General features: G+C 37.4%; 1 protein-coding gene across 5 annotated transcripts in view; it reads right to left on the bottom strand.

Annotated features, from left to right (window-relative positions):
- Nucleotides 1-24237, bottom strand: part of LOC111872094 (mucin-12) — a 317589-nt gene that overhangs the window by 36759 nt on the left and 256593 nt on the right. For 3 of the 5 annotated variants that reach the window (XM_033754529.1, XM_033754528.1, XM_023865645.2), the window contains exons 10-14: nt 20006-20226; nt 13074-13138; nt 9586-9726; nt 6099-7295; nt 5108-5161 (exon numbers count right to left, since the gene is read on the bottom strand). In XM_033754529.1, the coding sequence (XP_033610420.1) occupies nt 5108-5161; nt 6099-7295; nt 9586-9726; nt 13074-13138; nt 20006-20226 (1678 nt within the window). The remainder of the gene's footprint in view (nt 1-5107; nt 5162-6098; nt 7296-9585; nt 9727-13073; nt 13139-20005; nt 20227-24237) is intronic. The other 2 variants (XM_023865646.2, XM_023865647.2) reach the window with 2 other exon arrangements.

The raw sequence follows: 24237 nt of genomic DNA, 5'->3' as shown, positions 1-24237 counted from the left end.
TGTCAGGAGAAAAATAAGGTCCATTGTTTGCGAGAATATTAATTTTTGAGTTTAAAAAATCAGTAAAAGTTTTTACATTCTTCGTCAATATGATTGTCCAGTTTCAGTAATTGAAACTGAATTCTGCGAGTCATGTACAAGTATTTTGGAACAGAAAAGTGTTTGAAGAAAATTCTAATGACTGAGAAATGCGATTGAGTTTTGTACAATGGAGAAATATGGGTTATGGAAAATGGAATCTTTAAATTCCTACCTTTCTTTCTGTGAGAAACAAACAAATCTTTATTAAATATTTGAATAATTAAACAAAACATCTGATACAAATGGAAGTTAAATTATGTTGCTTAGTAGTAAAATGGTGAAATTGAACCGTCACATCTTCAACTTCAAGATGCCATGAAGAAACCTTCACTTCTGAGCTTCCACATTTGAAATTGTCTCTATGTTAGATGCTCATTTTAGCACAACAAAGAATAAATCAGTATTCCAGAAGTAATAATAAAAAAAATCATTGTTCGTTAACATATTTTGGCTTGCACCTCTAATTTATTTCAGAGTTAGTCACTTTTAACAGTTGTGTTTTATGTAGCTGAAACTGACTGTTTCAAAATGATGTTCATTTTAAATAAATAATAAAAAATGAAATTAAAATATGGAATAATATTATTAGAATTTTTGTATCATCACACAACAACATTTGATTACTGCATAATAAAATGATTGAGGTCAAGAGAAAACAATAAGTCAATCAGTTCACTAAATTCATCACACTATATATTTTGGTCTCTTTTGACTATCATGTGTGTATGAATAAAAACAATAAATGTACTAGTTAATGCTGTATTATATGATGAAAATGGGTCCATTTTTAAACATCATAAAATTAAATACTAAGTTTATGTGTAGGGTTGAATATATAAAAATATATTTGCGATGTTATAGTATTATTAGAATGTATAAAATATATGTATATGTAACTTAAATGGTGGTCATAGTGTGCTATGTTGTGTTCATTTTTTAGGGGGTTGACTGTCTGATTGTAAATTTTAGTTTAAATTGTGTATATAGTTGTTATAATTGTCATGGTGTTAGGATTGGCAGTTGGATTTACTAGACTCTTGAAGATCGTAACTAAAAGTAACTTCAGCTTCATTGCTAATTCACATGCTCTGAATTTCACTGAAGCACACACTGAATCTTCTCAGGCTGCTGTGTCTTCACCTGTTGTCTGGTAACGGCTGCCAACACTGTAGATTCCTCAGTTTCTGTGTCCAGCAGCTTCTGTCCTTGCTGGCTGGCGGTTATCTCACCTCTCAACTAACTCAGCATTGCTACGCAACAGCTTACAACAGTGGGGGTTGCCCCGCTTCCCACGCCTCCACTAGAGGCTACTGTCTTAGCCTTAGGCTCTCTCGGATGGCCTGCTTCTAAGCTCGACTTCTGTGTGACTCTCGACTGACTCGCCTGTCTGTCAGTTGGTTAAATTGTTGCTGGCCTTCTCAAGCATAGTCATTCCTGGCTTCAGTCTCCTTGAGTTCTAGGATAAAGATTTTTATTCCCTCCTAGACATATCCCTTTTTGATATTGGGCCTCCTCTTCGATGAAGAAAGGGTCGGTCTTTCTATGTAGGTGCTTGTTTGTTGCACTGTAGAGTCAGCATGAGTAATCAGTGCTGTCACAGCATCCAGGTCACTATGGACTCTGTGCATCCATTGTCCCTGCATTATACTGTGTAACATTTATACAATATACAGAGGATTCCTGTCATTGAAGGCTTGTGCAGCAGGTTTTGCCTTAACATATGCAACTGCAGTTAGCTGAACGGTCGTAGGCCTGACTGCCACCAAGTTGAAGCCTCTTATATGTCCTGTATCTGGCTTCTCCTTGTCCAGTACGATGTACATTTGAATTACATGGTTTAGGATTAATCCTGGTTGTGTCATTCAAAACTTAGTTATATAGTCATACACATAAGGTATTTCGAAAGGCCATGCTATTTGCGGCCTGGTGTGCACCTATCAAGATTTCCAATGGTGTGGTTTACTCCATTCTGCAGGCGCTGCAATTTCAAGAGGTGAGCATCTGCTGCATGCTCCTAGGTTGGACAGGCATAAGTCATAACTGACCTAATCAGAGCTTTGGAAATGAAAGTTTAATGTCTGTACTGAAATGCCCATATCTGAATAGAGAATAGGCCCTCATGCACGTGCGCAAGGCCTTGGCTACAGTCCTTTTGATATGATGTCTCTGTCATCCTCCTGTGGAAAGTGACACCAAGGTTTGTTACATTATTTGCAAAGGGAATATCTCATCTGTTTAGTCATAGTACATTGTCAGGAACTGTCTTCTGGAGAAATGTATCGCCTAAGATTTGCATTCATTGATCTTTATGTTCCAGTGCTCACACTGCAAATTCACTGCAGTGAGTCCATGTTGCAGTTTGCAGAGAACATGATGTTCATGTTTCTATGTTGCATAAATACAGGTATTGTCCATGAACAGAGAAAAGAGGCGTTCCAGGTGCCAGGGTGGCATCATTTATATATACTGTAAAATACTGGGAAGGATGGACCCCAGACAAACACCTGCCAAACACCTGCCACTATTTATTTGGTGTAGAGAATTTGCCTTGTATGGAGATTTTAAATTGTCTGTCAGGGAGAAAATAAACAATTAGCTTAATGAAAATTGTCAAAAATTATAATTCTGACAATTCATGTAGTAGGCCAGAGTCCCATGTTGTGTTCAAGGCTCTCTTGATATCCAACAACACAGCAGCTGTAGATATATTTTTGAAATTTAGGGTGACATAGATTGAAGTGTTGTAATGTGATCTGTTCAAAAATCAAACTGACTTACATTTAGTAAATTTCTTTCTTCAGTGCGGTTTTGGGTTATTATTAAAACCAGCTTCTGGAATAGTTTGCCCGTAGTGGAAAAGAGGCTGATGGGATGTAAGTTTTGGATGCCATCTTATAACAAACCCTTCATTCTTCTTGATCTTTCCATAAGCACCATGTGTCTGCTCGCCAGCTCCCTTAGGCAATTTTCCTCACTTAGTCTCTTCACCTTGTCCTTGGTCACTTGTATGGTCTTTACTCAACATATCTGTAGTATATATGATGTACTCAAAGGAATCCTATTGTTATTTATTTGTTACACTTGTCAGTGCCATTACATCCTTAATGTTTCCAACTTTTCTTGCAGTGTTCTAATTTCAGATTGTGCCAAATTTCCTGATTTTGGATTATATCCATTCACATATTTCTGATCTAAAGAAATATTTGTTAAATTTGAATATCTTGTTACACATACTGTATCTGTTTTGTCAGTTATTCCCAGTTCTGGTCTTACGTAACCTTCCTTATGGTATCTCGGGGGTTCTGTGGAGGAGGCTCCTACTGAATGTGGGCAGAACCTGCAACTGATCACAGTCCCAAAGTCTTTACTGTGGCAGAGATAAATGCTACAATTATACTGCATTGAGGATTGCACACAGATCCCAAAACCATGAGTGTTTTAAACTTTCCATATGCTACTCATTAAATTTATTCTAAATATAAGAGGTACAAAGCCCTGCTTATTCAGACATATCAGATGATACAGCTCCAGTGTTGGAATCTGAAGTTGGTGATGGGAAGAGCAAGGGTCAGAATGGAGACAAAAATGGAGAAGTAGGTCAGGGACCTTCTCCACATTATGGCATATATCCATTGTGTGGCCAACCACCCTATCTTGTGCCATCTGTGCAGCAGGATAGTAAACCAAAGGAGAAGAATGAAAAACCAATAGAAAACAAAGGCATGAAAAAGGTCTTCTGTCTTCATTTCACTACATATTCTGAATGAATCTTTCTTGCAATATCTACATTACTATGAAAAAGTTAAATAGTTCCATCCAGTGTGACTGGTTAAGATTTTTTTTTTTTGTGTGTGTGTTCATGCCCTTACATGTTTCGGTCTTCAGAGACCATGTTCAGAGGGATACCTTTACATCAATACCGTTAGAAGGCACTATTACAGTTAAAATGTATACATACAGTATAAATAATATACAATTGGGTGTAAAATCTAAAGTCTTTACAACTACAGTGGCTGTTCCAATACATTAAAATGTTTATAGTGGTTTGATAAGATTCTATTGGAATTCATAAACCAAGCTGGTTCGTGTCGTCCCTCTTATTATTTCTTTTGATGGGGGCCGAAGGTGTGCCAATTTGTCATTCTCGAAACATTAAAGAACCCTCTTCTCAAGAGGCCTAGGCAATGCCCATCTGGCCTTCTGTAGCACATTCTAATAACCATCTTATTCTATAATAGCAGTGGTCCCGCAATTGTTAATATGGATCTTGACTTAAATCTGTGTATACTGTGAATACTCAACGCAATTACTACTTCTACTTTTCTTACATATTTATTTTATATAAATATATGAATGTTGTTTATGAAGTAACAGACACCTTGCAGAAATCTGTTTTCTTCTAGCATGAAGAGCTTGATGTGCATTTACAATTTAATTATATGTATACAAAACTGGCAGTTAGTTATTCCATAGAAACCGTGTTGACTAACTGCACAAGCAAATACCATTCTCATCATGTGCCAGCAGTGTTAATCTGTGTGCTCTGCTGCATACAGAGCACAAAGAACAAAATGCAACAAAATTGGTATTAATAAGTGTTTTTTTTTTAATTATGTTACGTGTAAAATCTGTATTTGTCAGTTTATATGAAGAAGCTTTTCATAAGCTATTATGAAATTCTGTATTACAGTCATGATTTTTGCCAGTTCACTGTAAGGAGAGATGTTTTAGAAAAGGAAACTGTCCTGTAAGAGCGATAAGATGATTGTGTCTAAACACAGTAGGTGCCAACAAGTCATGCAAATAGCAACGTTTGTGAACATGACTATCTTATTACTAATAATTAATTGTATTTATTCAATGCAATGTATGAGTACCATCATGCATTGAAATGTGCACTTAATTTAACATTCCAAACAGGCAAGCAAGCAAAGAAGCAACAAGGTTTTGCTGTCCTTCCTGACCCAAGGGCCATTCAAAAAGCATTGTTGAAGCATTGAAGACTGGCTTGGAAACCATGTCATACCTGGCAGGAGCAGGGGTCGACTGACTGTCAGGGGAAGCTGTTGTAGGTCTTAATCTGCCAGGAGAAAGAAGTACAGAAACAAGAGTAAATGAAAAGAATAAATCATAAAGCACCCCGTTTCCTAGAAAAACTGTCGAAAGAGATTTAATTTATAATGGTTTGGAATCTTGGTTTATAATTCATAAATAAGCATAGTTTCAGTGATAAGGTATGCAGTTTGAAGAGCCATTTTAAGTGGTACTAATGTCATCTTTTAGCATATTTTCTTGTATCTGAATAACTGTTATGCTTTTGTGGGAAAAGAATTTCTTTGTTGAAATTATTACCCACCTATCCATAATGAGACTGGGATTACAGTAAAAGTTCTGTATATACAGTGCAGGCATAAAAATTGTGAAATGAAAGTATCCAAATTTATTATAAGAGAAAGCTGATAAGTATATGCTACTGATTACATTTCTTTATATGCAGCTTCAACATTAAATCAGTAGTTGTACTATCTTTTTTGTTCTTGTCATTTCAGGCCTTTACACTGAGTGTTACTGTCAATCAAACAGCTTCATATGAAGGACTGATTTAGTGTGAAATTTTTAACAGATAGGTGTTCAACTTGAACACTCTCAAGAAACCATTAAGGAAACATTTACTGTCTCTCTGCTAAATTTTAGAAATAGAAAAATTTATCACAAATATTTCTGAGAGAAAGAAAATTATGAAGCTATTTGAAATTACTTCTCTGGCTGTATGAATGTTAGTCTTCTGCAGAAGGCCTTACTAAGCTCATTTTTATGATACTGCATTGAAGTTTGCTGTGGTAATAAGTAAGGAATTACTTGAATAGCAATCATTATGTAATAAAATAAAAGAAAATCCTTTGCACTTCTAGAAGAAAGTTCTTTGAAATGTTTTATAAATATCGAAATCCCTTGTATTTTCTTTTTGGATAGTTATGGGGTTATTTTGTCTGATGTAAAAATTACTAAAAAAGTACCTAATCGGCAGTTTTTCGTTGCATCCTGCATTTGAGTTGGTATCTACAGCATCAGCACAAGAAGTAGGTTTCCTTTGGCTACTGCTTCTTGACCTTGCTCTATTGTTGATGGAAACATCTGATTGTTGGACAATTGAATTACGTGATAGCCCAGAGTTCACATCATCTGCCTCAACCAGGCTGGCATCATAAGAGGATCTCAAGGCTGAAGATGAGGGTGTAGGATTTGGTTCATTTCGCGAATCACTCCGTTGTGAGGATGTAGAAATTTGGGCAGAAGGAGATAAAACAGTCTCACTGCCAGCATTTTGAGATAAGTAGCGTGGAGTTTCTGATGTTGAGCGAGATACCAGAGTTTCAGGTTGTCTAGACTGAGGAGTTCTAGAAGAGACTGCAGATCTTTGGCTACTGAGAGGCTCTTGAGAAGTGTTTGAGTCACTAGAGAGGGATGATGCAGATTCAGACACAAGCCTTGTTCTTTGTACTGGTTCACTGGCATCTCTTTGAATCTGACTTTGAAATTTTGTTGAAATCTTTGGATCAGTTCTAAAACCACTATGTCCACGTTCCTCGTCACGTCTAGGAGTAGCATTATTCAATGTGAAAGAATTTTCAATAGCACTGATCTCGGCTTCTAGTGAGAAAGCCTTTGAAGTTGGGCTTGTATTGCCTCCAATTGTAAAAGATTTGGTAGCAGTACGTCGAGTATCACTCTCCTTACTTTTTGAACTAGCACTTTGACTGCCTGATCTAGAAGTTCCTGACAACGAAGCACCGAGTGTGACTCCCTCAGAACCTCGTCTCCCAGTTGCTGTTTCTGTAGAGGGATCCAGGGAAGTTCGACGGGAAGAACTCCTAGATCTGGATGGTTGAGTTGGTTTGGATGTTGCAGTAGAGGAAAGTTCAGCAAGAGATGAAGATGGAGCTAGTGTTATTCTGCGAGACTTGGGCAGTACGGAATTGCTTTGCCGAGAGTTTGTGTTGGTGGCTTGCCTTGAGTTGGATTTGACTTTGGAATCCTGTAGTGTGAGTAGGTAAGGTGTATCGAAGTCCGGGACATTAGGGAAGATGGTGGTGCTTGTCCATATAGGTGTTGCCTGATCTTTAGGTGATGAAGTGGCTATGGCTGCTAGCACGGCGTTGTACTTCTTGTTGTTTGGAGTGATTGTAGGATCCACCCTAAGTCTCGTCTGTGGTCTGCAGAGGGACATGAGGCACAAGATACATATGAGCATAGGCTCTATATCTACAGATGAATTCTGGCATTGAATTTCACTGCTATGTAATGCCTCATCACTCAGCAAACAAGGAAGAATCAAGCTCTTTCTTTATGACATTTTAATAAACCCTAAATACACATACTGTGGATTACAGCTTTTCAATTATGAACTTATGGACATTCTTTATATGAAGTTACAAGATCTTGCCCGCATGTCAGTTTAAGACTTGGATTTATAATGAAATATTATGTTGTAAAATCTCATAAGTCTGAATGGATACTTCTTAATATCTATGGTAAATAAAGTCTCCCATGTCACTTTAAGGCTTAAATTAACGTTTCTTTGTATTTCTTTCAATATTGAACCAAAAATATCTCTTGAACAAAAGACGGACTTAATGAGGTTAAGTCCTTCTTTGTGTATAAAGAAACAGTAACATAACGTCATCTCCACATCAGTCATGCCAAGTTTGTGGGAACACTGATGCAGGCACCACTCGATGATTTGTAACACTGTATCTGCACCACTTGTAACAAGTTCAGTGGAATGCTGAGGGGAATGCCACTACATATCTTCTTGGCAGTAGGTATGTGTTCGTGTGAACTTCGCATGCAGAGAATGTGAGAAGTGCAATAGAAAAGTGTTTTTATGCAGTGAATTTTCTAGACAGTGCCACTATGAAACAAATGTATGCATAATTTGTCAGTCTGACTGGACAGGATGAGCACCGAACTCTTCTGCCTGAGTGTGCACCAGGAAAGAAACTTGCTGTTTTTGCAAGGATGCATGATGTCTTGCTTGCACTGTCGAGCATGCCATGGAAGAGAGGAAACATGCTATATCTAAATGTCTGATATTCTTGTTTTTTAGTTTTCCCAATCATTAATTTTACAAAAGTAATCTGCATGAATTTTGTGATTGGCCGATCCCCATCCAAGGAGTCCTACTGACTGTGTATAGGATCTAGAAACTGAAAAAGCTTCCAAGGCGTAACAAAGGGCTGTAGAGTCATAATAACAATGATGATGATGATGATGATGATGACAATAATAATAATAACAATAAAATAATCTGCATCAAGTTACACAATGTGACTGAATGAATTGTAATTTCTTCAATAAGGCTATGTAATATATGAATGCAGAGTTGAATTACAAAGTAATGTATGCCTGTATGAATTATATAAGCATGCATCATTACACTCTTGTTTATTACAAATAAATATTGATGAATCGTCTATAGTTCTATGTAGTATTTGTTGTGATTATTTTCTACATTCAATTCACCGTGAATGGTTTTCTATTCATGACATGAAGTATATTTGATTTTAAGAATTTTCAGTGTGTGCTACCTTGTACTGAGTGATAGGGCATTAATAGCTATTTAGAAGTGAGATGAGTAGCAATTTTGTAATTCTAATGTAAATTTATTTCCTTATGATTTTCTTTATTTCTCTCTTCCTTTCTAGTAGGAACAACAATAGTACTACTAATGTGATCCATCTACTGCAACACATTTACATGTTAATATGTTCAAAATAATACAAGGAAAATTGCATAACTTTGCCAGTTACAGGTTAGTAGTTTGCAGATTTCATTATGCATTTAAAATTTTAAAGCATAGTTCATTCAGTCATAAAGCTGACTGTAATTCTGTTCTTTAAGAATAGCATTTACAGTGTACTGTTCTCTGTATAGTCACTATCTTACACTGTAAGCCTCACACATTCGTATTATATTACATTACAGTCCATTTGTTAATGTAATTCTTTTTCCCTTAGAGTAGATTCAGAGAGAAGCAAAGAGGGAACCAAACTTTATTCTTGGCATAATTATTAAGGCTCATGGACTGCAGGTTTGCTATTCATGGAGATATTCAGGAATGTAACTCTGCAACTAGCAAGGTCTGTTTGTACATACATAGAATTTCTATATTGTGTGTGGTGTAAGTATAATGGATGCTGTCTTTCTAAATGTTTAAAAAATCGACTGCAACCATGTTGTTGCAGTGGCAGACAACACAGTGACAAGCTCATGTATTTTATTTTATTTACTGGACAAAGGGAAAGAACCCCTTTCAAGTCTGGGATTCTTTGAAATTGGAACAAAATTGTTGCAAAGTCTAACATCTGCTGCAATGACTGAATGATAGTGGCGCCATATGGGAAAATACTCTTAAATGTCAAGAGGCTTCTTCATTTTTCTTCGGAGTTTTTAATTACTGTAATTGTAGGTAATCTTTTGCTTGCCCATATTTCTGAGCAATACCTTGTAGGAGCTACTGTTGTGATGATGGTTGATGATGCTGTGGTAGTTCTTACTGTTGTGATGATGGTGGTGATAGGAGGAATGGTTGCTGAAGATGTGCTTGACAGTTGTGGAGCAAAATTCAGTTCATTCCTGTCATTGCTGTGCATGAGAAAATTGTTGCCAAAAGAAAATCCACTTTGTTCATATTTGTGTCAGTAAGTAACGTAATAGTTTCAAGGGCTCTTGTATGAGGATGAGAGGCACTTGATGAATAGAGTTCAGATGAGTTATATATACGTATATTGTAAAATATTGTCATGTGTTGGTTGTATGGCACGCGACAAATAACTTCACACCGTATTGGATATAGTGAATTTATTCCACTCGCTCTCACAATTCACAATTTTCCAACTACTGCCATCAGCAGTATAACTAATACTCCTCCTGCTATCGGCTACTGCTAGACTTCAACTGCACTTAGCGACTGCTAGCCTGCAACTGACTGGTTACTCTCTAGTAACTTGCTCACTCACTACTGAAGAGTGTTTGCTGCTCGTTGTTTAGGCTCAGCATGGACAACACAGAAAACAGTTACGTGATAGGTACGACTGTTGCGTAACATCGTGTTTACCGATTGCCTAGCAACAGTTGTTGCATGGGTTCCCCTGTTGCGTGACGCTGTGTTTACAAAGATGTTGCTGGGTAATGCTGCCGAGAGTTGTTTATTGCTGCATAGCAACCGCGGTGTCCCCTGTTACATCACTGCAGGGGAGGGGGTGTTTAACGAGCGTTGTGCCATCCACGTCACACTATCATATAGAGTTCTGATCCAGATTTCTCATTGTTACAGAGTTTTAGTATTCATTCTGACTTAAAGAGTTTTTTTTTTTTCTGTGTTGTGTCTCAAAACAGACTTTACAGCCTCCTTGCATGATTTCAAGAAGGACAGTGACATTGGTCTGTATAAAAAAGGTAATACACAAAATTAGCAAGGATTCATTCATGCTTCACTCAGTAGACTCGTACTCTCTGCAATAGTATAGCAGCTTTTGAAAGTGGTATATTTAAGTAAAGTACTAAATGATGTTATAAATTAATTTACACTTGTGGATATTAACTTTCTGTAACTTTCTAATACAGTCTCAAGCAATCCATTATTTTTAAGCCTTTCTGCGGACATCAGATATGTAAGAAAGTTATCTATGTATGCAAGAAAGTAGTGCAGCACATATTGCAGAAAATTCTGAGGCTCTATGGAACATTTGATGAACATATAATCAATAGATGACCAGCATATTCCCTATAATTGACCAGTTGCAATTTATATCTGCACAGTGCAGCAGAAATTATCTGCTTTATCCGATGGTCTTAGGAAATGAAATCTGATCTGCTATTCTGGAAATCTAATGATAGGATAGAGCTTGTGACATGATACATTGTCTGAGCACACAGGAAGAGCAGTGTAAATGACAAAGACTAACTTTCTATCAATCGGAGTTTTTCAGCTACATTTTCTGTTAATGTGAAGAAACTGATGTGTTAGAAAATTATTATACAGAGAGTGTTTTGTTGACTGGTTCATGGCTCTTCGCTTCATGGCGACTGGGACAACACTGGCTGCAAGGCGCATATGACTTTTGCCATATGCTTGATGGCCTATAACATTTGGAATGAAGACAAGTTGTCAACTCTGTGGCCCTCTCTTCACGGCATTGTTTTCACAGTGAACAGTGTGCTTCATGTGAGGGATTTTGTTTGTGATTTGTCAGCTGTGGGTGGCAGTTATCAGCTCCATTAGTCATTTGTTCTCAGTTACACTTAGTGAGCAGTGTGTTCCGTCATAGTGAGGTATTCTTTAGAGTAACGTGTGCTCCTGTATGACACCTACATGAAATACAGATCTGCTAGAAGGTGTCAGTGAAAATGTAGATGTAAATTTTGTGATGAAGAAGCACCTAGCAAACACAATTAGCAACTTAGTGAATAAACTTAGGTCAGTGGGACTCTTAATAGACAAGAAATAAAACATAAGCTCTGAGTACTTACTAAGAAAAAGTTAGCTGGCATAGAAGCCTGACTTGAACATACACCTAGAAAATCACTGAAACGCCTATCTCAAGTGACTCAAGTGTCACAGTCTAGCGCAAGAAGGGCAACACAGTTGCTGCTGCTTAGGCCCTATAAATCAACAGTAATTTATGCAGGCCTTTCAGCCACGTGATTCAGCTAGCAGGGTTCGTTTTTGCAGTAGGCTTCTACAGTCTGTCGCCAAAGGTGAGATCGATCGACAGTTGACATTATTTTCTGTTGAAGCATGGTTTCACTTGAAGAATTACATAAATACGCAAAATAATCGCTACTGAAGTTCACAGAATCCACATCTAAACCACAAAGTCCTGCTCCATCCATTGCAAGTTGCTATCTGGTGTGCTAAATGCAAGAAGAATTGTTGGACCAGTGTTTTTAATGAAACAATTTATAGTGAAAGATATATACGTGTAGAAGGACAACATTTTCAACACCTCCTATGATCTGTGAATTGTAACTTCTTCATTCTGAACATTATCAGTCAACAGGCATATCAGTTCATCAGCAAAATTTGTATATGTCTCACAGATAGCGGTGCACCAGTTGCCGTGAAACACAGAGCTGTGGAAGCAGTCAACAATCTAAGTATCCTCCCTGTATAATCTTCCTCTTAAAACACTTTCCATATTTGTATCAGAACTTGTAGCAAGGGAAAATGAAACTCTGAAAGAAGCAATGCCCTTCAGCTCTCATAGTATGCAGGAGCCCTTGAAGTTGTAAACTTAGCAAATTTATCTTTTTAACATTTTTACTACCTGGGAGGACTATTCTGCCCTCTTGAGACTCTTTGCTTTGCTGCCATGGAGGATACACTTTTGTGATCTCACAGTTGATATTTTACCACTTCACCACCACATGTTTGTTGAACAGCATACAATATTTAAATATATACAGCCATTGCTGTCTTATACATTGTTACAGACATGTTGCGATGGAGTAAGAAGGTGCCAGACATAATAGAATATTTGCTGTGACTGTGAATTCTATTACAATGAGGGCATAGTGATGAGACAAAATACTAGAACTTTAAGACTTCACACAAAATCATAGTCAGTGTCGCATGTTCCCAAAACCAACCAAACATTACAGACTACATACAGATATTAATGAAGTTAGCACAAACATAACTTGTTACATGCTTGAATTTACAGTTAATGTACTTTTACTTGTAAATTCCTGTAGTCAGTATTTATATACCTTTATAAAATTAACACTAAACTGAACTTAAGCATTTTAGTAAATTAGATTCAGTATGTCTTTAATTTGAGTTACTCTGGTCTGACTTTAGTATTGAACATCAATGTTCATCATTTAATTTGAATCATCTTAATTATGAATCTTCATATTGTTCAGTGTGATATCATACTGTATGTAAATTCCCCTGGAACATGCAGATAATACAGAGCTGAAACACTCACCGGGATGACGACTTGTTAGGTTGACGGACTCCAGACTGCTGCTTGTATTGTGTTTGGTCATCAGCCTTAAGTATAAAGAAACAGAAAAATAAACTGTAGACTTTAGTAAAAAATATTTCAAAATGTTGGTCTGAGAGACACACAATATAGTTCAGTACCGCATCATGTTTCATCACTTTATACCAATTTCAGGTAATCTCCAGTGTTTCTGTTTTGATCAATGCTATTAATCAGTGCATGTGTAATTCATACTCACAAAAAGAGCGGAAACCGGAGTGGACTTCAGGGTAGTTGTGTGGATACATGAATTTCTTTCAGGACGCTCACAGAGAGTCAGAGTAGACGGGCACCTATCTGAAGAAGTCAGAGTGATGTCGGGAGTGCCGCAAGGGGGCGTTTTAGGACCGCTACCATTCCTGGCTTATGTTAATGATATTTGGAGGGACACTGACTCAAATATACGGTTATTCGCAGATGACTGCATAATGTACAGGAAAATATTGGATAGTAGTGACACTGGCAAGTTGCAGATGGATCTAAATAAATTAGGGGAATGGGCGGTAGTAAACAAAATGAAGATAAATCCAAATAAGAGTAAAGCGGTAAGTTTCACAAGAGCTAGGGTGAAGGATCGTCTAACGTATTATTTTGGGGTTCAATTAATTCCAGAGGTAAATACCTTCAAATACCTAGGAATAATCATACAGAGTGATTTAAGATGGGCAGATCATGTAAACTATTCGCTACAAAAAGCATGGAAGGCTCTCCATTTAATAATGCATATACTGAAACAGAGCAATAATAACATGAAATGTCTAGCTTGTGTGTCATTAGTGAGACCGATACTTGAATATGGTTCAGTATGTTGGGACCCATACAGAGAATGGCAGGTTAGCGCTTTAAATAGGGTACAAAGAAGAGCAGCTAAATTTGCCAATCCTACAGATGAATCTGGTTGGGAAACTGACACAGCATAGACAGATAGCTCGTCTGTGCGACCTCTACAAGGCGTACACCAGGAGACCGGCTTGGAAAGCGATAAGGGATAGCCTGCTTAAACCATGCTCCCTTAGTATAGGGACAATCATAGTTGGAAAGTTAGGAGTAGGAAACAAAGAACAGATGTTGGCAAATATTCCTTTGTAAATAGGATCATAAAGATTTGGAACAGTTTACCTGCAGGCATACTAGCGTCTTTCCCCTGTAAACTAAACACTTTTAGGAAAAGGGTTAGGAAAGCTGTTGCAAGTACAGAGGCCTTAGGCAGAGTTGAATGAGTCAAGTGAAGTAATGTGAAATGTCCTTGTTCGAGTGCAGTGAAACGAACACAAGCACGTGCCCTTTTATAACTATTTGTTTAGATTTACACTGTGTGTACCTTGTTTATTGTATGTTAAAAGAGTTTTTGTGGCTCAGAAAAGAGCAATTAGAGCAATGTGAATGATGAAGCCTAGAAGTTCTTGTATGGAGGTTTTCAGAGAATTAGGGATACTTACAGTTCCCTGTTTGTTTATGTATGCCATGGTCATGTTTGTAATTGAAAACAAAAATAATTACAAATAATAGTGTACATAAAATTAACACTAGAGTACAAAATAGACTACATGTCACGTCAGTTAGACTATCCATTATACAAAAGGGAGTGTGTTATACATACATAAAATTTTTTAATAATTTGCCACATAAATTATATATTTTAAAGGTTAATGTTAATTTATTTAAACAAAAACTGAAAGACTTTCTTATTTTGAAAGCTTTCTATTCTATTGATGAATATATGGCAAATACCTAATTGTATTATATTCCTATTGTATCTAGGTTGTGTCTATTTGGACTTGGTTGCATATCACAACTACTTTTAATTAATCTGACGAGGTCAATATCCGGCCCAATACGGGCAATGGATCTGTGAAGCTATGTATGTATTTTGTTTTGTATTGTTCCCTTATAAACTTTCCTTGTCTGTATCAGTGTGAGTTCTACTGCAACAGGGTGAACACCCAATTGCAGTAAAATAATAATAATAATAATCAGCCTTTAGTTAAACACACTGCTTTGTTACAAACTTGTATCTTTTCATCTAGTGTTACTGAGCTATGTGGCCTGATGTATCCTGAGGAGCTTCATAATTTGTACCCACCAAATACTATTAGGATGATGAAATCAAGGAGGTCAGGATTGGCAGGGAATAGCGTGCAGGAGAGAGAAGAGAAACACACACAAAGCTTTGGTAAGAAAACCTGAAGAAAAGAACCACATGGAAGATTAGAAATAGATGGGATGATAATGGTAAACTTGATCTTGATGAAGTAGAATGGGTGGCATTGGTTGGATTCATTTGGCTCATGACAGGGACCAATGGGGGTCTTGTGAAAAGGGTAATGAACCTTCAAGTTACATAAAATTCAGGGATTTTCTTGACTATCTGAGCAACAGTTAGTTTCTCAGGAAAGAATGTGCTCCATGGAGTTAATTACTGAGTTCATATGTGCATCAGTTACTAATAAAAATGAGTTATAATTCTGTTACAGTAGTTGCTTCTCATTAGTTAAGCGATCAAAAATGGCCTTGATTTTATGTGTTTGTAAGTAACTAGTTTGAAGGAACGTGATTTTGGTTTGTGGATAGTTTCTACTGTTGTTTCTCGAGTCCTGATAAAGGTAAAATGTAAAGCCATCCCAGTAACAGGCCTTGAAGGCACACAGGGTTGTGGGATGTTGAGGGTCCCACATTTTCTCTATACAGTCTGCTCACAAGATGGTGGTAAGGTTGTAAGCCTTACACACTGGCTACCCTTTACTCCCCCAGGCAGATTCCTGGTACTAATTTCAGTTAGAAGCTGCGTCAACCCCAGGGCCATATTGTGGCTGGAAGAATTAGGTAAATTGAAAAAATCAACCTCATCGGGACTTGAACTCACGACTTTTCAGCTTGTAACATAGTGCCTCTACCAGCTGTGATATCACTTGGGTGGTTTCTGAATTTTTGTTGCTGTAGGCAGTCTTTCCAGTGCTGTGCTTTTGTACTAAGGGCGTTCCGTATATAATGCCTCCTATTTTTTTTTAAGAAAACTACAACAGATACAGAAATCATAATAACGCAGTTAAATAGAGCAAGATTTCAGCTAGTTACAGCTATGTTTCCACATAGTCACCACCATTCATTATGCACTTTTGCCATCGATGAACAAGAGCCTGTATGCCACGCCTGTAAAAGTCTGCGCCAGCAGAGGCTAGCCACTTTCTTACAGCTGCAATTACAGCATCGTTGTCTGGAAAATGTTGCCCACGTAGTCCGTCTTTCATAGGCCCGAAGAGATGGAAGTCTGAAGGTGCTAAATCGGGGCTATAAGGTGGATGTGGTAGGACAGTCCAGCCAAACTTTGCAATGTGCGCAGTGGTCGCCAAACTGGTATGGGGTCTAGCGTTATCGTGTTACAAGCAAAAGGTTGTGTGCTTCTCTGGCCTGACTCGGGAAATACGGGCTTTCAGCTTAGTCAGCTTCGTCTTGTAGCATTCAGAATTGACAGTCCCTGGTCATTATCTGCTGATCTGTTTGGATGAGGCGCTGTTCATTGTGAGGAGTGGCAGCTGAGCAGGGATGCCCATGGCGTGGCTTGTCGTGCACCTCACTTTCACCACTGTTGAAATGCACTGCCCACCGAATCACTGTGCTGACATCCACTGTATTGTCTCCGTACACCTTTAGCAAGTGTCGATGGATGTCAATGGGTACAATTTGTTCGGCAGTGAGAAATTCAATAACACATTTCTCTTTCATATGCACTTCTATGTCAGACGCCATTTTGGTAGACTGCTCTGCCGTCGCTATCTGTCACATGACAACCAAACTAATAGTACATTGGCGGGAAGGTTCAACCTTTACTACAACACCACCAGCATCCAGCTCAGACGTTACATATTAACACAAAAAAATAGGAGGCTTTATATACGGAACGCACCACGTACATTGTTTGTACAAAATGCAAGAAATAGTACAGAATTGGGAAGTCATGCCCATCCATATATCTGTTCTCTGAAACCAATGAACAGATCTTTATGAAAATTAGTATTATTGAGCATATCTTGGAAGTTGTTAAGCAAATTTTATTTTGTTACATACATATGCAGTGTCACCTCTACTTTAGATGAAGCTGTAGATTGATGATGAAGATTGACTGTACATGAGTTCAGAACTGACAGTTGTCTTTATCACAGATTGCAGTAAGCAATACTGAAATGATGGGGAAATAATTTTCTATTGAAACCGTGTTCAGTATTTGGAGTGTATGAGAATATGTGAAGAAGAGTACTATTCCCAAATATGACTCTTTGTTGTGTTGATCTAGGAGGTTTATTTCCAACCATGTGCTCAACCTTCCTGTATACCCCCATAGTGGCATGTTATAGGTAACTGTGTCAGCCTACAGGATAAACCAGATGTAGTGAATAACATTGCCACTTGGCAAGGATAGTGTGGGAGAGAACTGTGACAGAAAACTAGGCTGGTTTAAACAGTTAAAATAGCAACCACATTACTAAAATCATACAGTGATAGCCTCATTTTTTGTCATCAGGACACAAAACAAACTAAGCATTGCTATTGCATGAACATTTCTTAGCTTAAGTGTTAATGATGAGGACTTGTATTTCACAAAAGAGGCGAATATAGGGACAATGCAAAAATTATCCCATTGGGCAACAAATATAGTGATCTAGAAGTAAATAAAGATAAATTTAAATGTATTCAAAGATTATTGTTTACTAGGATGTTCTGCCATGTAAACTGTTAGATTTTTACCATTGTTCTTGAGGAATGTGGTTCCACCATCTACTATTTTTCTGCCCAGAAGATGGATCCAGCATTCTGCCAATTTTTTGGTAAGAATCTACTGGACTACATGGTGTCCATCCAGAAGGCACTGCCTTTCATAGACAAAGCTCTGAGATACTGAATATTGCATATGTTTATTCATGACACAACAAAAATTGGCAGTAGTGCCATGATGTACATGCTTATAATAAATCGTCTGAAAAGATTTGAAAATTGAAGTATCTGGGGACAAGAATGGCAAATATAGATGAGATTCATGATGAAATTAGGTGAAGAATAAATTATGCGAATTCTTGTTATTATTCCATTGAAGAATTATCATGTCTACTTTCCAAAACGCTGAAGATTGAAGCCTTATAGAATAGTAATTTTTCCACTTGTTTTGTATTGGTGTTAAACTTTGTAAATTACAAGTATTTGAAAATGAAATGGTCAGGAAAATATTTGGTGATTACAGAGATGGAGTGGGAAATTTATGTCTAATCCCTGCTCAGAAGTAAGAACTTGTGAATTAGGTTTGTGTGTTGTGTCCTCTGTGGGTTGCCTTCTCTCAGAACGTAACAGATTTCAAAGAGCAGCACATGTGCATCAAGTTTAGCTTCAGACTGGACAAAACTCCTATAGAAACCTACTAGATGTTAAAATTTGTTTTCAGAGAGGAAACAAGGAATGACATTCAAATAATGTTATATTTTAGCGTCCTGTTGCACTGATTTAAGTTCATGATTTGTTTAATCCGTCTTGCAGTGCGTACACTTATCTATCTTCTTCTCTCACTCTCACNCCTGAACAGTTTTAATATTTTTACGATTGACATTTGTCAATATATATGATGGACATATATTTTAGTTATTTTAAAGTGAAGACAAGGCATACAATGTACTAGTTTGACGTGAATTGAGTAGCACCTGAAGATGGCATTTTTATGCCGAAACATGTAGTGAGAGTGAGAGAAGAAGATAGATAAGTGTACGCACTGCAAGACGGATTAAACAAATCATGGACATTCAAATATTTAATTGTTTTTCCTTGTTCAAAAGTTGAGTGATATAATTTAGTATACTGAGCATTTAGAATATCCATGAACATGTTTCATGAATCTAGGGACATCTTTAAAAAAACAGACTCATCACTATCTGCAACTTGGCTAATTAGGTGGGAATCTCATTTGAATCATGTCAGTGTTTTGACCCAAGATCTTAACATGCAATGGACTGCCGAAAAAGTTGTGTCTTATGTGCTGACTGATGAGCAAGATTACAACTCTATCAGCATGAACATGATTACTCACCTCCATCACATTGAAATCTAGAATGCACAGTGTTGCTTCTGTGCCTTCCATATACTATTGTAGCATGGTGCTTGGTCATAAGGACCCTTTACCTTCATTTGAAAGGACGGTGATAAAAATGCAAGAGAATTATGGGTAATGGAAAAGGTCAAATAATGAGAAACTTTGTGATTTATCCTGTTGTACTAGTAGTGTAGGAATACATATATGAGCTGATGATGGCAAAACACATGTGTATAGAATTTAGGTAGATATATGATTTGGAAAATGGCCAGCTGGAAGTCTGAAGTGGAGATGAATGTAGCAAATCTTAGGCAAATGGATATCAGTATAAGTAGACTGCATGATTTAGGTTAGGATCGAATGCCAGTTCTTTTTAATTGTATTAGTGGATCATAATATTAAAGAGTTATTTTAATCGTATGAATCAAACAGTTCCATCAAATATAGAGTGCTGTTATGAAAATATTCTCTCCAGAGATAGGGGCCTGGCTCTAGTGATTGGGCCCAACTGAGTAGGTTCCACCTGAAGACATAGACAAAATCCACTCTCTGAAACATTGTGTGTTTTAAATAAAAACAGGACAATGGATAATGTCCAGACACACAACAATTGTATTAATATACCATCGTCACAGACTTTTAGATTTTAAAATATTCTGTGTCTAAAAAATTCCAGTAGTAATAAGGAAAAATAATGCATTTTCATATTCTGTTTTGAGATACCTCATGAATGGCTAAATCTGGTATGGGTGAATTTAACACAAAGCTGACTGACGCTGTTCTTCATTATCAATGAATTACTCACCGCTGTATTGTAGTTTTCGTTATATTCTTGTGGATCTATATTCTGCACATACACGTCTTGCTGAGTGTTGTGGCTGGGTTGTGCATAGGCTGCGTTTGTCTGCCCCTGTTGTGTCAGTCCTTGAGGTGGTTGTTTGTAGGGGCTCTGGCCTCGATATTGTGGCTGCTGGTTGTTTGCGTTAGTTTGTCTGCTTCCCTGATTGCTGGGGAACTGAGTGTAGTCTGTTGTAAAGAACACAGAACCAATTAATTAATTTTATATTTTATATAATTAATATTATTGTATCCAATTTTACTAATACTGCAGTTCAGTGGTGTATATATGTTAGCCATGTATTTGCCTGATGATGGCTATTAATAGCCGAAACATATAGGAGAGCCAAAACTATTCACTGACCTTGATATAGTTGTGTTGTGACAGTTTTAATAAAGAAGTTGAACCAATTAATTGATACTTTATTTTATTAATGTGGTGAGAAATAAGGATCCTGCAATCCCACGGTTACAGAGGTAGCTTTAAAACATGGAACCCAGCTATGATCTAGTGCCTGTAGGAGTGGCACATGTGTATATTTCAGAGATTTCTTTTTAACTTCTTGTTCTGAATGTGCTCTTAGGTTATTGACTTATTTCCTTTTTTAACCTACTTGCTTTATTTTTAAAAATAATATTAGGCTTATGAGAGTACCCCCTCTCCCCTAACAACATTTGAATACCATGGAGCTTGTTATATATATATATCATGCCACCTGAGGCCATCTGAATGACCCATCAGTAATACTAGCTATTAAGCCACCGAAATTGAGGTAGGAACTTTAATGTCACTTGAATGCCTTAACTGATTGTCATGAAACTTGGTATGCATACCTTGCCACCCAAGGCCATTTCAACAGCATACTTCATGAACCCCTTGTATCAGTAATACCCACAATGAAGCCTATCAAATTGTTGAAGTTATAACCTTGATATGACTTGAATGCCTGTACTAATCGTCATGGAACTTTGTATGGAAACAGTGTCACATGAGGCATTTTCACCAGTGTATCTCACCAATATGTCCCTTTGGTAATACCACCACAGTGTAGTATTGTTTTATTGACTATATTATGCATATATCCTAAAGTGACTTTTCAGCTTGTATCAAATACACAAAGTGAAAGGAAAGTGGGTGACTAGTTCTTCCCAGAACTTGTTTTATATAAAAAGAAATATATGCCTGTGATATCATTGTGTGTCTATACTCTAATATGAGTAACTTAAATCAGTTGTCTGATTTTTATGAAACTTGGTATGGATATTGTTCCATTCAATATCTCCCCTTTGTACCGTTTACTTTGTAGTCAATAAATCCAGCATGGTGGTCATAGAAACTTACGAGATGTGAGCAGTACTAGTGCTGATGAATGTAGATTCATGAAACTGTGTGGAGTAGAATATATTAGATAACATGCAGTTGAGTGAGTAGTGAGTCTGTCAGCATTCAGTTAAGCAGTGCAGTCAGTAAGTCAACAAGTTGGTTATTGGTGAGTCATATTTTCAGTTTGGTTATGTACAGTGCAAAAGAGTGGAGTGAAGAGGTGAGTGCAGTGGGTGAGCAGTGGCATTGCTGTGAAGTAACGAGTGAAAAGAGAACATCTCAGGAACATTAGTGGTTACAGATGGTGGAACAGTAATTGCTCCCCATATCCATAAACATTACAATGTAATAATTTTATTTCTAATAAGGCTGTCTTTTTGGTGGTATGAAAGAAAGATAAACATCTTTTGTCCTGTAAGATTTGAGGTTTTTACAGCGGTGACTATGAAGAAAGCAGTCTTCTGGGATGTGGCACCATGTAGATGTGGTGTTAACTGACGTTTCGGAGGAACGTATCACCTCCATCTTCAAGGTAGAAGGAAAAATAAGAAAATCTGCAAGCGAAGAGACAGTGAGAACAGGTGCAAGCAGACTAGTGTTGGAAATGAACTCAGCTGTATGAGAGCAGGGAAGGGAGGGGCAAGTCTACATGGGAAATCAGTGGAGAGGGAGAGGGGAAGAGTCTGGGACAGGAGCAAGGTTAGTGCAGGTATAGGATATTGTGTCAGGGTAGAAAGGCAAGGTTAATGGGAGGGCATTAACCCTTAAGCTGGGGCGGGGGGTTGATATGTGAGTCGGTCACAGACTGTGGGGCCTTGTGGATCTGGTGTCATGTCGCTGTAATTTATCTTATTTTATGTATGAAATATGAAAAGAGATGGCTTTATTGCTGTTCCATTTCTGCTCCAGTCATTTCACAATTTACTTAGTAGCCCACACAATTCCTCTGCTATGTAATAAAATCACCACCACCGCCACTGCCGCCACCACCATCACCACCAGCCTGTTTGCATTTCTTGAGTAAAGGAAGTAGGTTCAAGTGAGCAACATGCTATTCATGTACATGTGTGTCACTTGTTCCAGCTTTTGAAACAGTTCACCAATTTTCACAAAATTTGTTATGGATGTTATGTGAATTTAGGCACCTAAACTTTGTACCTTTTAGCTTTGTGCAGCCTGTAATAAAACATGGAAGATGCACGAAACTGAGATCTGAACAATACTAATCACTCATTGTATGATTATGAAACTATGTATAGTAATGTTGAAAGAATATTTAACATTTTTGGAAGTATTTTTTTATAGACTGTGAAACAAAATATTGACTGCATGAAATCTGTGTTCAGCTTTCAGTCTTATGGGCCATAAATAATGACTCACTGGAGATAGTCATGTGAAATTTAGTACTAAGATATTCTGTATGAAGCAGTGCTCATCAGTCAGTAATTATAAACATCACAACAGTATGAAATTTTATGCTTGTGAAGATAGCTGAATATGGTGCCACACACCTTGATAGATATACAGAGTGTCCCAGGAGGAATGTGCCAAACTTCGGGAGGGTGTTCCTTATGTTAAAGTATGCCGATATAACCCAAAACACCTATGTCCAAAGTTGAACGGTTACGGAGATAATGGCCCGAGAAAAGTGTGGTCTTCTAGCGGGTCCACGGATTATACCTATCAGCTGAGAGGAATTATCTCTGAAGAATGCAGTCTTCTGGGATTTGGCACCGTGTATAGAAGACTGCATTCTTCAGAGATAATTCCTCTCAGCTGATAGGTATAATCCGTGGACCCGCTAGAAGACCACACTTTTCTCGGGCCATTATCTCCGTAACCGTTCAACTTTGGACATAGGTGTTTTGGGTTATATCGGCATACTTTAACATAAGGAACACCCTCCCGAAGTTTGGCACATTCCTCCTGGGACACCCTGTATACAAACACTTCAGCTGCCTCCATCATTTTGGTACTCATCTACCCTGAAGATGTAGGCAACAGAATCCTCTGAAATGGCGGTAACTGTCTACCATTTACACAAAGTTGTAATTTAAAAGACAGTGATATTCATAGTTGCTGCTGTGAGAATCTGCAGTCTCACTTCTCATGTTATGTCCAATGAATTTAATGACATTTATAGTTAAGTAATAAGTTGTAGGATTTATGATTCTCACAGTGGGGTGACGAAGACTTCTGTCTTCTGGAATATAACAGCTTGTAGTCCAGTGAAAATCAACCAAAATTTATGAGGAACATGTCTCCATCTTCAGGATGAGAGAGCAAGCCAAGCAAGAAGCCAGCATGAAGCAGGTGGCAAGGAAAGCTTTGAATATCCTTCTGAAATGTTGGTTGACTTGTTACTGAGCTACATGGTGTTATATCCCAGGAGATAGAATTATTCAAATCCAACATAATCTTAATCAAATTAAAATTACAGAATACAAAAAAAAAACCAGAAAAACTTCCAAAATGCTAATTTCTATTGGAAAGGAACATCCAGAATTTTGGTCTGTATGATATATGGTTGCAGAATATACAGCTGTAATTATTTTGTTAGCATTAATATATCCTTGCAAGTGAATATGATTTTTTAGTTTCAGGAAATATGCATTCTTAAAACAGACTGAGTTATTACTGTTGTTGGTTCGTTTGTTGTTATTATCTTAAAATATAAACATTACATGCATGTTCTGTTCAGACCAAGAAATATGCATTATAGTAGTGATGTCAAACCACTGGCATCAGTGCCGAATTTGGTGCTGACTGGGATGTCTGTTAGTGTTCATGGTCACAGGTTTTACCTATGTTAATATCTGGAGCTGCTTAATAATTAAGTAGTTCACCAATTCAATTTCACAATATATATTTTTGCT

This window comes from Cryptotermes secundus, unplaced genomic scaffold, assembly GCF_002891405.2.
Source record: "Cryptotermes secundus unplaced genomic scaffold, Csec_1.0 scaffold403, whole genome shotgun sequence".
NCBI classification, from domain to species: Eukaryota; Metazoa; Arthropoda; class Insecta; order Blattodea; family Kalotermitidae; genus Cryptotermes; species Cryptotermes secundus.
The sequence above is the reverse complement of the archived record's forward strand: the minus strand, read 5'-3'. Positions and strand labels throughout refer to the sequence as shown.